The sequence below is a fragment of the Eublepharis macularius genome, chromosome 5, assembly GCF_028583425.1.
Source record: "Eublepharis macularius isolate TG4126 chromosome 5, MPM_Emac_v1.0, whole genome shotgun sequence".
NCBI lineage: Eukaryota > Metazoa > Chordata > Lepidosauria > Squamata > Eublepharidae > Eublepharis > Eublepharis macularius.
The window spans coordinates 4,493,801-4,506,812 of NC_072794.1; the positions used below are offsets into that span (position 1 = coordinate 4,493,801).

General features: G+C 50.3%; 1 protein-coding gene across 2 annotated transcripts in view; it reads left to right on the top strand.

Annotated features, from left to right (window-relative positions):
• Positions 1 to 297: 297 nt before the first annotated feature.
• The window catches only part of MAST3 (microtubule associated serine/threonine kinase 3), an 80,565-nt gene continuing 67,850 nt past the window's right edge, over positions 298 to 13,012 (top strand). For both annotated transcript variants that reach the window (XM_054979808.1, XM_054979810.1), the window contains exons 1-2: positions 298 to 378; positions 5,566 to 5,597. In XM_054979808.1, the coding sequence (XP_054835783.1) occupies positions 340 to 378; positions 5,566 to 5,597 (71 nt within the window). In that variant the 5' untranslated portion in view covers positions 298 to 339. The remainder of the gene's footprint in view (positions 379 to 5,565; positions 5,598 to 13,012) is intronic.

Sequence of the window (13,012 nt, forward strand, 5' to 3'; positions counted from 1 at the left end):
CGAGTCCTGCCCCGTCGCGGCCTTCTTGCTCCACGGCGCCTCTCCGGAAAGCGCCCGCCAGACCTCCGGAGAGCATCGCCGCCTCCAGGGCCCTCCCGTCCTCCAGCACCGCGCCCGGCCGGGCCGGTCCAGCAGGCGAGGCCAGCGCCGCGCGCCTCTGCAGCTGGGGGGCAGCCGGTGGGGCCGGGCGGGGCGGAGCACGCGGGGCGGGGCGGGGCGGGGCGGGCATCAGCTGATTCCCCACTGGCCAATGCCGGCAGAGAGTCGCCTCCGCTTCCCGGCGCTGCTCCGCAGCGGGCCCGGCAGTCGCGTGTGGTGCGCCGCGCCGGGCCGGGCGCCATGGACGACTCCAGCCTGCTGAGGCGCAGAGGGCTGCAGGTGAGGCCGGCCCCGGGGGAGGGAACCGCCCCTGCGCGCTCTCACGCGTGCCGGCCCGCCGGAGGGGCGCGCGGAGGCGGCGGGAGCGGTAGCGGGAGCGGCGTGGCCAGGCCGGCCGGGCTGAGGAGAAGCCGGGAGGCGGCGGGGCAGGCGGGCGCGGAGGGAAGCGGAAGCCCTGCGAGGTCGCTTCAGGGCGCGACCCCTGAACATCGCTGGGCTCGGGAGGGGCGCTTTGAAAGCTTGGCGGTGGCTGGAGCTGACGCTGCGGAGCGAGTCGTGCCTGTTCCTCCCGCCCTTCCTCCCGGGAGCGGCGGTTCTCCCTTCCCTCGTGTTATCCTCACAACAGCCCCGTGAAGCAGGCTCGGCTGAGATTGGGCCAGAGTAACTCAGCGAGCCTCAGGGCAAGCAGGCTTTTGCGCCTGGCTCTTCCTTGTCGAACCACTACTCCATACTGGCCCTTCCTACAGTAGAAATATGGCTCTAAAGTGAATAACACCCCCCTGCTCATTTGACTTGTGAGGCTGGGCACTGTTCTACCCGTTTTGTAACTGACAAAGCTCACTAGAAGACCTGGGGCCAGTCTTCTCCTTAAGTCTAACCTACCTCACAGGACTGTTGTGAGGATAAAATTGCCAAGGGGGGGGTACATACTCTTGCCAGGACTTCCTTCTGTAGCACTGGTTGATAGCAACATGCCCAAACCCTGCAAATTGGTCAGTGTGGGTGTAGCAGCCATGTCAGCTGGTTTCCTGCATCTTGAGCTCCCACAACCTAACCTTCCTCACAGATTCCTGTGAGGATAATATGGGGGGAGCAATCCTATGTATATCATGGAGGAAAGGGTGAGTAACAGTGGGGTGGTTAGAGATGAGAGTGACGATACTTGGAAGTTCTAGAGTGCTGCCGCTGTTCAAAGTACCGTGCATGTTTTATCATCTTCCAACTACTCTGTAAGGTAGGCCAGTATCAGATGAGGAGCTGTGGAGAAAGGGAGAGAAAGCATAGTCTACTTAAGGCCACCTAGTGAGGTGTTAATTTGAACTGGTGACTTCTTGTCCACTATGGCCCACCATTTTTCACTGGAAGAGCACTCTGTACATGCTCCATCAGATTCTCATTTCAAGAGGCAAGCAGAGGCAGTTGGCCATTACCTCCCTCTTCAGAGCCCCCCCCTCCCCGTCTTCCTTGGTGGTCTCCCATACAAGCACTGACCATGGCCAACCCTGCTTAGCTCCCAGGCTCCAAGAAGCTCAGCCTAAGCTTTGTTTATTACACTTGCTTATGGTTGATGGGGTTAAGCTTGTGGAAAGGATGGCCCTGGGTGGGTGTTTGCGGGGGGGGGGGGAGGGGGAGAGTAAGAGCTTTTGGAGCAGCTGAGGTGCACAGGATTGGAGGAGCAAGGACCATAGAAGCGTAGGGTTGGAAGGGACCTCCAGGGTCATCTACTCCAACCCTTCCAACCTCGTCTACTCCGACGCTTCCAACCTCATGCTTCCATACTCAGGCAGAAGATATTTGTGGCACAAATCATCCACATCATATGTCCCAGGTCATTGGGGTAGCTACCAACATTTTTGGGAAGGGCCAGACAATTCTTTGGAGGAGACTTGGATGGCTGTCAGCCAGGGTCCCTGAACCACACCTCAGGACCCTGCTGTGCCTGGCTGATGCTGGGAGACAGAATGTGGGGCTGGGCCGTTGGGAGCAGAGCGGTTCTGATCTGGTTTTGTACACAGCTCTGGGACGGCTAACCACACTGCATGCCCTAGGAAGGGAGGCAGTTAACGCTCATCTGGGCTGGCAGCTCCTGGCAGGCAGAGCGTACACGCACGGCTGCTCCTGCCTGCCTCTGTGCGTGGCCCCTCCCTGCTGCGATTGTGGCTGATGTTTTGGCCTTTGTGCTGCATCTTGGCAGAGGGCCTCTGGCCTTGGCTGAATGGTGGGTGGACAGAATGTGCCAAGCTCAGTGACACACACACACACCCGCGCACACAAACTGTGTACAGCCTCGAGTGGCATCAGGGCCACGGAAGGATAGGGAAACCTTAAGCCCACTCTTCAGCAGGCCAGAGAGAGCTGTGGAAATCAAAGTCGGATGGATAATGCAATCCTCCAGGCCAGCTTGGGCCTGAGACAGGCTGAAGGCTTAAGAAAGCCAGTCCTTCTGAAGAAAGCTTGGCCCTCAGTGGGTTCCCTCCAGGCTTTCAGTACCGCCCAGCCTCTTTGAAGTGTGCTCTTGCCTTTGGCATTGTGGAAGCCATCTCGTCCCATGAACAGTGCTCCACTGGATGGGACAAAAAGGGCCCGGTAGGAGAACATCGAAAGATCAGGTCTCGCTCAACACCTGACTTCCCACCAACGCCCACAAGCAGGAGCGCAAAAGCAAACCCCCCCCCAATCCCAGGATGTGTCGTTCAGAAATATGCAGCCTCTGAATGTGGAAGGTTCCATTCAGCCACCCTGGCTGTCGGATACTGATAGGCCCTTCCTCCTCCGTGGCTTTGCCTCATCCTTTTTGATCCACAAGTGGGGTGGGAAGGTAGACTGCCTCTGCGCAGGGTTCTTTCACAGCCGTGAGTTTCTCACACATGCCTGTGGCACCTCTCTGCCTCTCGCACTCGCCAGCCTTGCCTCCCCCACTCATCTTCCACAGCTCCCCACAGCTGACACCCAGCTATTTAACAGAGCTATTTCAGAAGGGCTGGTGGGGGGGCGGGTTTCTTTGTGGCATCCTCCTGGCCAGACTGCCCCACTCAGAAATAGCATCCAGAGATGCTGCAAGGTGGGAACTCCTAAATGTGCCCCCCACCCCCACATGCACATACTGCTCTGCCCACTCTCTGCAACAGTTTTGCCATGACAGGAATGACATAACTGGTTGCCATGGAGAATGTTCCCTCCTGCTGTTTAACATCCCAGCTTGGATTTAGGCAAGAAAGGGCAGTGGGGGGGGGGGGTGGGATTCAGCAGGGGATGGGAGCAGGAGGCAGAGCTGGTGAAGCATGGGGGTGCCAAAGGGGGTGTTTGAGGGGGAGGGACATGGGGTGCCAAAGGCTCACTCAGAGTATTCATGCAAGGAGCATGATCGTGTGCTCAGATGGAGTTCCAGGGTTTGGGAGGCATGTGATTAGAGATGTAGCAAATGTAGTAATAATATGGTTGTTGTGGATTTTCCGGGCTGTATAGCCGTGGTCTTGGCATTGTAGTTCCTGACGTTTCGCCAGCAGCTGTGACTGGCATCTTCAGAAGTGTAGCACTACACCTCTGAAGATGCCAGTCACAGCTGCTGGCGAAACGGCAGGAACTACAATGCCAAGACCACGGCTATACAGCCCGGAAAATCCACAACAACCATCGTTCTCCGGCCATGAAAGCCTTTGACAATACATCGTAGGAATAATATTTTCTCTATTTTGTTGCCTTTGCCTAGCAGAAAGTTTACTGCTTTTCACTAGCATTGCTAGGAAAAGTACCACCTGTTGCATTTCTGCCTGTTGCATGAGCCTACCTGCAGCAGAGTCATGATTGAGAAGGGGAACAAAGAGGAATCCGAAGTGAATCTTATTTCCTCTTTGGAGAAAGTTAAAACGAAGCCTTGGGGAATGGTTCTGCTCCTCAGCTGCTATTCTCAAACACAATTCCCAGGGCTAACGGCCTTTGCTCCCTGCTTATGAAAACACTGCTAGCACGTCAATATGGGACAATCAATTTGTCCCGTTCTGCATAACTCTAAGTACTTCTATAAACATTGTATACATTCAATATAAGTCAATCAATTTAACTTATACTCTATATGTTACTATTTACTTCCTTCCACCTTTCTTATATTCATTCTATTTTGATTATATAGTTTACCTATTATACAATTATCTGCCAGAAACATACTTAGTTAACTTATATCCTTATAATAATAGATAAGCTTAGAAGAGAACGAAAGTGTATGTTTAATAGAATAAAGTAAGTTTGAAATGAGTAAGGGAAAAAATAGATAAGGGGTTGAAAAACTGTTGGAAGTCAACAAAAGGGGGGGGAAGGGGGGGGTTAGAATTGGAATATTTAAAGGGGATTGTAATGAATAATAATTTGATTTCTAATCCAATAAAAAATTTTTAAAAAAAGAAAAAAAAGAAAACACTGCTAGCACGTTCGGCCTTCCACACTTGCAGCAGCTACTCTGTGTGTGCGCAAAAAGTTGGCCTGGCGTTCGAGCCCAGGAGGCATCAAGGTGGAAGGGGAGGAGTGGAGGACTTTGGAAGCAAGGGGAGCAGAGGGCACTCCTCCTATGCAAAGCAACTTGATGGCATGTTGAGCTTGTCACTTGGATCACTTCCACACACTTGTGGTCTAGACTGTATAAGCTGCTGGAACGAGGAAGCATCTGTACCTCTTTACAGTTCTGGTGTGCAAAAACTGATGCTCCTTCTGGTCATTCAATTTTTTGTGGCCCACGTGAAAGCCATTGATGGAAGGCAGAATGCAGACAAGTAACACAATGTGTTTTAAGCACAGCAGGTGTTGGCCTTAAGGACGCTTGGATGTGAGTTTTGTGCATGGAAATCCATTGGGATGCATTATGGGTCCTTCAGGAGAAAGGAGAGCCTGAGGGAGGGAGATGTCCAGGGTTCCTTAAAAAATGAAAAGGGATGGAATAAGAATGCCAGCCGTGCGGGTCATACTCCTTCTGTTATGGACTGGGTCAGTGTGTGCACACGCGCTGGCAGCCTCTGTTTCTTCTTGAGCAATTGGCTCCTAAGCCAGTGCTTGAATCCTGACCGGCTAGTGAGGCAGGCATGTGATTTGGGGAGGAAGAGGGGAAGCCCTTGTTTTGCCTATGCCTGTTTCAAAGTGAAGCCAGATTCTGCAGTGTGTTCACTAGAACACCTGACGGTGAGCACAGGACATTTCCACAAGCTACAGCCTGGCCCCACACACTTGGGACTGAGGATCAAGAATCAGAGCATGTGGCCTGGATCACACACATTTTTCTTGTTTAAAACTTCTCCTGTTAGGGAGTTGCATGCAAATTGAAGCATGCATGCAGTACTCAGTGCTCCTGCAGTTCTCTCAGGCCTGCTACAAAGCTCAGGGAGCCAGTGCCTGGCACCTGAGCATGGGGGCAGGCTGAAAAGGGGTTGCTAGAGGAATCCATGGCCATAGTGTAACCCTTTTTTTGTTGTTTTTTTACAGAAGGAGCTGAGCTTGCCACGCCGAGGAAAGATGTGAGTAGGGGCTATTAGCCCATTTTTCATTCTGATGCCTTGTTTGTGATTCTCTGGTCTCAGGAAGGGTTCTTGGGAGTCCTGGACCCACTTTCTCATCAGCCAGTAGGCTTTTCCAGCAGTCTAGGTGCTCCAAGGCACAAAAAGCCCTCTGGTTTAGATCTCAGGGTCCACAAGGCCAACATCCTCTTTCTGACATCAACCAGTCTATGGAAAGCCTCTCGAACCAAGGCTGTTTCCACATCAAAGATTTCTCACATTTCACCCACCCAACTAGTGCAGATTTCCCCCCATAAGTAATTAAACATGGTATATTTAATGTTGCAGAAATTACTCAGTGGGGGCATAGCTATATCAACAGACCCCAGCAGTACAGTCTGCAGTTCCTGACTCTTTATTAAAGGATCTCTCTGAGCCATTTCCTAATACACCATCTTGTTCACTTACGAACCATTTTGACCCTGTTACAGTGATGGATGCTGATGGGATCCTGGTATCTGTGAAGGCATATTCATGTTATTTTATCAGAAAAAAATTGGTAAAGATGTCACAGCTTTCCCTCCTGTGAATCTCCCTTAGATCAAGGTTTCCCTGGAAAGCACCTTGGTAACCGGCTGCCACCGCTCAGGTATCTCCTGAGAACATTTAGACTGACCCACTGGGAAGGGGCCCTTCCAGTTCAGCCCAAGCAAATAACAGGGTGGAAACCCTGGAAAATACCTTATAGCAAGCTGTGTAGCACCCAGGCCATCTGGCACGCAGGGAAGAGGGTCACGGAAATATCCCACAGAAATGTATTGTTCTAAGGAAACCAAAAAAAAAAAAAGTTTTTATAAAAAGGTTTCTGTAGAAAAAAGGGGGAAATGGTGGCTGGATGGAAGAGAGATAGGGAAGAGGACAAAATATGAAACACACAAAGAATGCAGTGTCACACAGCACACAGTCTCCCAAATAATAGCAATAAAGTTGGTCTAACTCAGCTAAGTACTCTTTACCAGGGTTCTAGGATTACCTGGCTATCTGGTGTTTCTATTGCAAGGGTGACTTCACACAGAATTGCATGCAATCAGACTACTGTGGAAAATCAGCCTGGTGTGGAAGCAGGTCACAGAGGTAGCATCTCCCCCAGTCCTTGGTCCTAGTCTAGTATTAGAGGGAAACTCTGCCCATTGTATGATCCCACTTAATAGTCTCTAGTAGAATTGAGTCATGGTAATCCCTACTCTGATCAAAACCCAAGAGTGTTTACTGCAATGTGCTGTATGTGGAGCTACCGTGGAAGGCAGTCCGGAAGCTTCTGTTTGTCCAGAACCAGACTTTCCCTCCTTGACCATGCCGATGAAAAGAACCTCTCCTCTCTGGCTGCTGATCTGCTTGCGTGCCCAGATCAAAGAATTTCCCTTACAGCCCTAAGCAGTGTGGGCCAGGAGACCTGAAGGGCTGCTTTGTCTTCTAGCAGCAGCTCTGTTCCACCCTTTCTCACTTTCTGAAGTCAGGCAGAACAACAACCACACTCCAGGCTAGTCAACTGGAGTGGTGGTGGTGGAGAGTGCCCTCAAGTCAGAGTTGACTTATAGTGTCCCCGGTGGGGTTTTCATGGCACGAGACCACCAGAGGTTGTTTGTCATTGTCTGCCTCTGCAACCCTGGTCTTCGTTGGAGGTCTCGCATCCAATTACTAACCAAGGCCAGCCCTGTTTAGCTTCTGACGAGATCAGGCTCACCTGGGCTATCCACGTCAAGGCAGTCAGTTGGAGTCCCCCTTAGCTATTCACTCAGCACTGAGTCTTTGATATTTTTGACACCAGGTTAAAACCTGTCAAAAATTTGCTTTGGTTGATTTTTTTCTTCCCCTCCCTCTTTATTGCATCTAATTTATGGACCTGTGCAATGCCAGGTCCATAAATAATAAGACCAAAACGCTGCAAGATTATCTTGCAGCATTGAATGTGGACCTGGCTTGCGTGACCGAGACATGGGTGAGGGAGGGCGAGACGGTCGCTTTGAAAGAACTAGCCCCCCCAGGTTATACGGTCCTCCACCAGTCCTGGACAAGTGGTCGGGGGGGAGGCGTGGCTTTGCTCATTCGGGAGTCTTTCTCCTTCAGACCACTCCCCACCCCAAAAATTACTGGCATTGATTGTGTGGGCCTAGTGTTGGACGCCGAGGAGAGGTTGGCAATATGCGTGGTGTACCGACCGCCTACTGCACCTGCATCTTCCCTGTCTGGTCTCTTGGAGGCGGTGGCCAGCTGGGCCTTGGAATTCCCGAAACTTTTGGTTCTCGGGGATTTCAACGTCCATGCTGACGACGATGCCTCCATGCAGGCCATTGACCTGGTGTCCTCCATGGCGGCCCTAGGGCTCTCCCAGTTTGTTTCGGCTCCCACGCATCAAGCAGGTCACATGCTGGATTTGATTTTTGGAGCAGGGATGATGGTGGTCCTGGATGCCTATGATGCAGTGCCATGGTCAGATCACTTTGTTCTGAAGGCTCGTCTGAGCATGCCGCTCCTTTCCCGGGTGGGCGGTGAGCGGATTTACGCTCGCCCGCGGAGGCTTATGGATCCAATTGGTTTCCAGGCGGCTCTGCGGGATCCGATGCCCCCTGGCAGTACGTTAGATGAGCTGGTGGATGATTGGCATGGCCGTCTTTCCGAAGCCATCGACGCTATTGCCCCCTGCCGTCCTCTCCGAGCCCGCAAACGGGTAGCTCCTTGGTTTACCGAGGAGCTTCGCCAGATGAAGCGGTCTCTGAGACGACTAGAGCGAGTGTGGAGGCGGGGGCGCGACGAAGAGGCAAGAACATCTTATAGGACGTTTATGAAAGCCTATGAGGTGGCAGTGAAAGCAGCAAAGAGGGATTTCTTTGCTGCTTCCATTGCGTCCGCTAGCTCACGCCCGGCTCAATTATTTCAAACAGTTCGGTCCTTGGTCTCCCTCTCTCAGGGAGACCACCAAATTCTTAATTCAACTATTGGCTGCGAGGCTTTTGCGAGCTATTTTGCGGGTAAAATCTTGTCCCTTCGCCGTGGCCTGCCACCCACTGTTGATACAGTAAGGGAACTGGAGACCCCTTGGCCGTCTTCTGGGTCCGTATTAGACCATTTCAGGCTGCTCTCTCAGGACGATGTTGACAGGATCCTGCAGGGGATGAGGCCAACCACCTGTCCTCTGGACCCCTGCCCATCCTGGCTGGTGAAGGCCAGCTCGGAGGGGCTACGGGACCATCTGGAGGCCATTGTTAACATCTCCCTGAGCTCTGGGGTTTTTCCAGGAGTGTTAAAGGAGGCGGTAGTGCGGCCCCTCCTGAAAAAACCATCTTTGGACCCCACCGACCCGTCCAGTTACCGCCCAGTGTCGAACCTCCCGTTCCTGGGCAAGGTGATTGAGCGGGCGGTGGCGGTACAACTGCAGGAATTCCTGAATGATGCTCTAGTCCTGGACCCATTCCAGTCTGGCTTCCGTCCTGGCCATGGGACGGAGACAGCCTTGGTTGCCCTCACAGACGACCTTCGCAGGCATCTGGATCGAGGCGGGTCAGCGCTGCTTGTGTTACTTGATCTCACAGCAGCGTTTGACACGGTTGACTATGATTTGTTGGCCAGCCGCCTTGCTGACGTGGGGATTAGGGGGACAGTCTTACAGTGGCTGGTCTCCTTTCTCCAGGGTCGGGGACAGAGGGTGGCGCTCGGGGGAGATCTATCGGCCCGTCACCCTTTGGTGTGCGGGGTTCCCCAAGGGGCGATACTCTCCCCAATGTTATTTAACATTGTGTACTACTTTACACAAAGGGTGATAAACACATGGAATTCGTTGCCACAGGAGGTGGTGGCAGCTACAAGCATTGCCAGCTTCAAGAGGGGACTGGACAAATATATGGAGCAGAGGTCCATCAGTGGCTATTAGCCACAGGAGATAGATGGTATTCTCTTTGTGGGGAGGTGGTGCTCTGTTGTCTTGATGCTGGAAGGAAGGCAGTGGGAGGGCTTCTGGTGTCCTGGCCTCACTGACAGTCCTTTAGATGGCACTGGATTTCTAGCCACTGTGTGTGACAGAATGTTGGACTGGATGGGCCACTGGCCTGATCCAACATGGCTTTGCTTATGTTCTTAACATCTATATGCGCCCCCTCGCCCAGTTGGTGCGGAGGTTTGGGCTGGGTTGTCATCAATACGCGGATGACACCCAACTTTTTCTGTTGATGGACGGCCGGCCAGACACGGCCCCAGACAATCTGGCCAGAGCTTTGGAGGCTGTGACGGCATGGTTGAAACAGAGCAGGCTGAAATTGAACCCAGTGAAGACGGAGGTCCTGCAGCTGGGACGGGGGCTGCCAGATGTTGGGATCCAGCTCCCTGCCCTGGATGGGACACCACTGGCAACTTTGCCAGTGGTAAAGAGTCTGGGTGTGTTCCTGGATGCCTCCCTATCGATGGAGGCCCAGGTCACGGCGGTTGCCAAGTCTGCATTTTTCCATCTTCGTCAGATCAGGCAACTTGCCCCCTACCTGACGCCCCAGGACCTGGCTACAGTGATCCATGCAATGGTCACCTCCAGGCTAGATTACTGTAACTCACTCTACGCTGGGCTACCCCTGGGCCTGATCCGGAAACTACAACTGGTCCAGAATGCGGCGGCACGGATCCTGACTGGTATACCTTACCAGTCACACATCACACCTGTCCTGCGCCAGCTGCACTGGCTTCCAGTTGAATTCCGAATCAGGTTCAAAGTGTTGGTTCTTACCTTTAAAGCCCTGAGTGGGTTGGGACCGGCATATCTTCGGGACCGCCTCTCCCTATACGTTCCCCGGAGATCACTCCGATCAGCGAATAAATATTTACTTGTGGTCCCCGGCCCTAAGGAAGCCCGCCTCGCTTCAACCAGGGCCAGGGCTTTTTCAGTCCTGGCCCCAGCCTGGTGGAACGCTCTGTCAATGGAAACCCGGGCCCAGCGGGACATATTATCGTTCCGCCGGGCCTGTAAGACAGAGCTGTTCCGCCAGGCGTTTGGTGATTGAAGGGGGCGGTGCCATGTCGGCCTCCCACCTTTGGGGTGGGGAAGGTTCTCCCCACCACTGCACCTTGTTAATTTGTTTTATTATTTGTATATTGATTTTAGTTTTTGTTTTTATCAATTTTAACTGTTCACCGCCCAGAGCCCCTGGGATGGGTGGTATATAAATTGAATAAATAAATAAATAAAATAAATAAAATCTGGGGGATATTGATCTTCTGGTGGTTTTTAATGCTGCTCAATGTATTTTGGTTTCCTTTGTGTTTCTGTGTTGTGTTTTGTTTGAGTTACTGGCTTTCCTTTCCTTTATTAACAATAAGCTCCTTTGCCCTGAAGTCTTGAACTGAACAGTACAATATTATAAAATCACAAATCATACATCAGTAACAAGCAAAGAATAACAAACAGAGGGATGTTATATCGGCAATACATAATTATCCAATTAATACATAGCAAAAGAATGTCTCAAAGATAATGTAATAGATAAAAATTTATCTACAGATTGTGCGGCTGCAGAGTTAACATCAGCCCAACACAAAACATACTACTTGAGGTTCAATAACAAGTTGGTATTTACTCAAAAAAAGGAGGAAGCCAAAGATCCCAAGACGAGGACCAATGTTCACAAAATATCAAAACATGATGAGTGGTCTCAAGCATGCCAAGAGCACAAGAGGCCTGAAAATGGAATACAAGCATATCGTCCGTTCAGTTTGGCTGTGGGCAAAGTGTTCAGTCTGCCAAGCATAAATGCACAGCAGTTGCTAGTAAGAGTAAGATATTTTAAATATGGGGGAAGTAATTCCAAGTGCCAAGGTGGGAACATGCCTGGTGGGCTTGAAACTCAGTACTAATTCTATCAAGTTGAATTGCCCTCTGTGTGATCTCTCAATGCTTCATAATAGCTCATGTTTTGGATCATAGTGAGGCATTTAAGTTCACTAACCACCAGCTTTACACAAGGACTTTTACAAGTGTCTTCCCTCAAAAGATATAGAAGTCCTCAATGAGAGTTTGATACTGGAAAAGGGGACTTTAGTCTCAAGTTAAAGGCATAAAGCCAAGCCCTAGATTCCAGTGAACATTGTGCAAACTCCATTCTTAATGCAGTTCCTTCAACACCAGTTGGTACTCTGGCAATTTGACAAAGACACAATAATAGTGAATTGGCTTAGACTGGAGTAACTTTGCTTAGGATAGTTGTTGTGGGTTTTCCGGGCTGTATTGCCATGGTCTTGGCATTGTAGTTCCTGACGTTTCGCCAGCAGCTGTGGCTGGCATCTTCAGAGGTGTAGCACCAAAAGACAGAGATCTCTCAGCCACTTATCCACAAATTTTATATGGTATTTGGAAGTGCCTTTGAGTTAAAAGCCTCAGTGGCTTCAGGTACATATTGCCCTCCTTTAGAATAGAAAAAATGTACAAGATAATTTATATCTACTTTAGAAAAATTTTGAGCTAAAGAAATACGGGTTTTCCATGCCAAATTGTAACTGCGTCATGTAAATTTTTAAAGTGGGCCAAAACCTTACACTTCATTCACCTGCTTGTTGAGAACACCATAACTTTAGATTTTTCATAATTAACTGACAACCCTTTACAACTAAATCATGGATCTGTGGCAGTAACTGTTGGGTAACATAACCCAGGTGAAACTAAAACATAGTCAGACTGGCACCTTTCTAGATCACACCAGTATAATCTTCTAGTGGATCTATTTCTCTGTACCCATTAAGGATCACATAATTTAACACACATTTAAGTAGAAATTTGCCTGCCAAATTAATTTTAGAGTCTCTTGAAACTCTCTCATAAAGATATGGGTGTCTCACTTCATTCAGAAAATCAGCTTCCCCTGCTGATAAAAGATCCACATCACTAGTCCTAATACAGGCATTAAAATCACCAGCTAGAAATAATAGGATACTGAGCTGTAATTCATTCCAAGAAGTCATGATTTCCTTAGAGGAAGTTAGAGACAGTAAGTAAACTGAGATGATGAAAACAGAGAACAGTGGAAATTGTAGTAACACTGCAAGTGCGGTTTGCGAAATGGCAACTAAAACTGAGTAGTGATGTTGAGACCAAACATGCCAGGCCTGCCTTGGGGTTGGCCCTTAGAGAAACTGCAATGGGCCTCAACTGTAAAGGAAGTAAACCTGGGTAGATAAATAGGCTCATGACCCCATGTTTCTTGGACCAATATGGAAACCTGAAAGGTAAGCAGCAACTTCGGGTTCTCTTAGTCTATTCCAGCCAGTACTATTCTACCAGAGGACCTTTATGCCCAAGACAAGAGCTAGTCAATTAGATGGAGCAGAAGTAAGTCTGCAGAAGTAAAATGAATTGGAAGAGTGAAGTAACACTCTTCCAATTATGTTATCTGTAGCCAGTTATT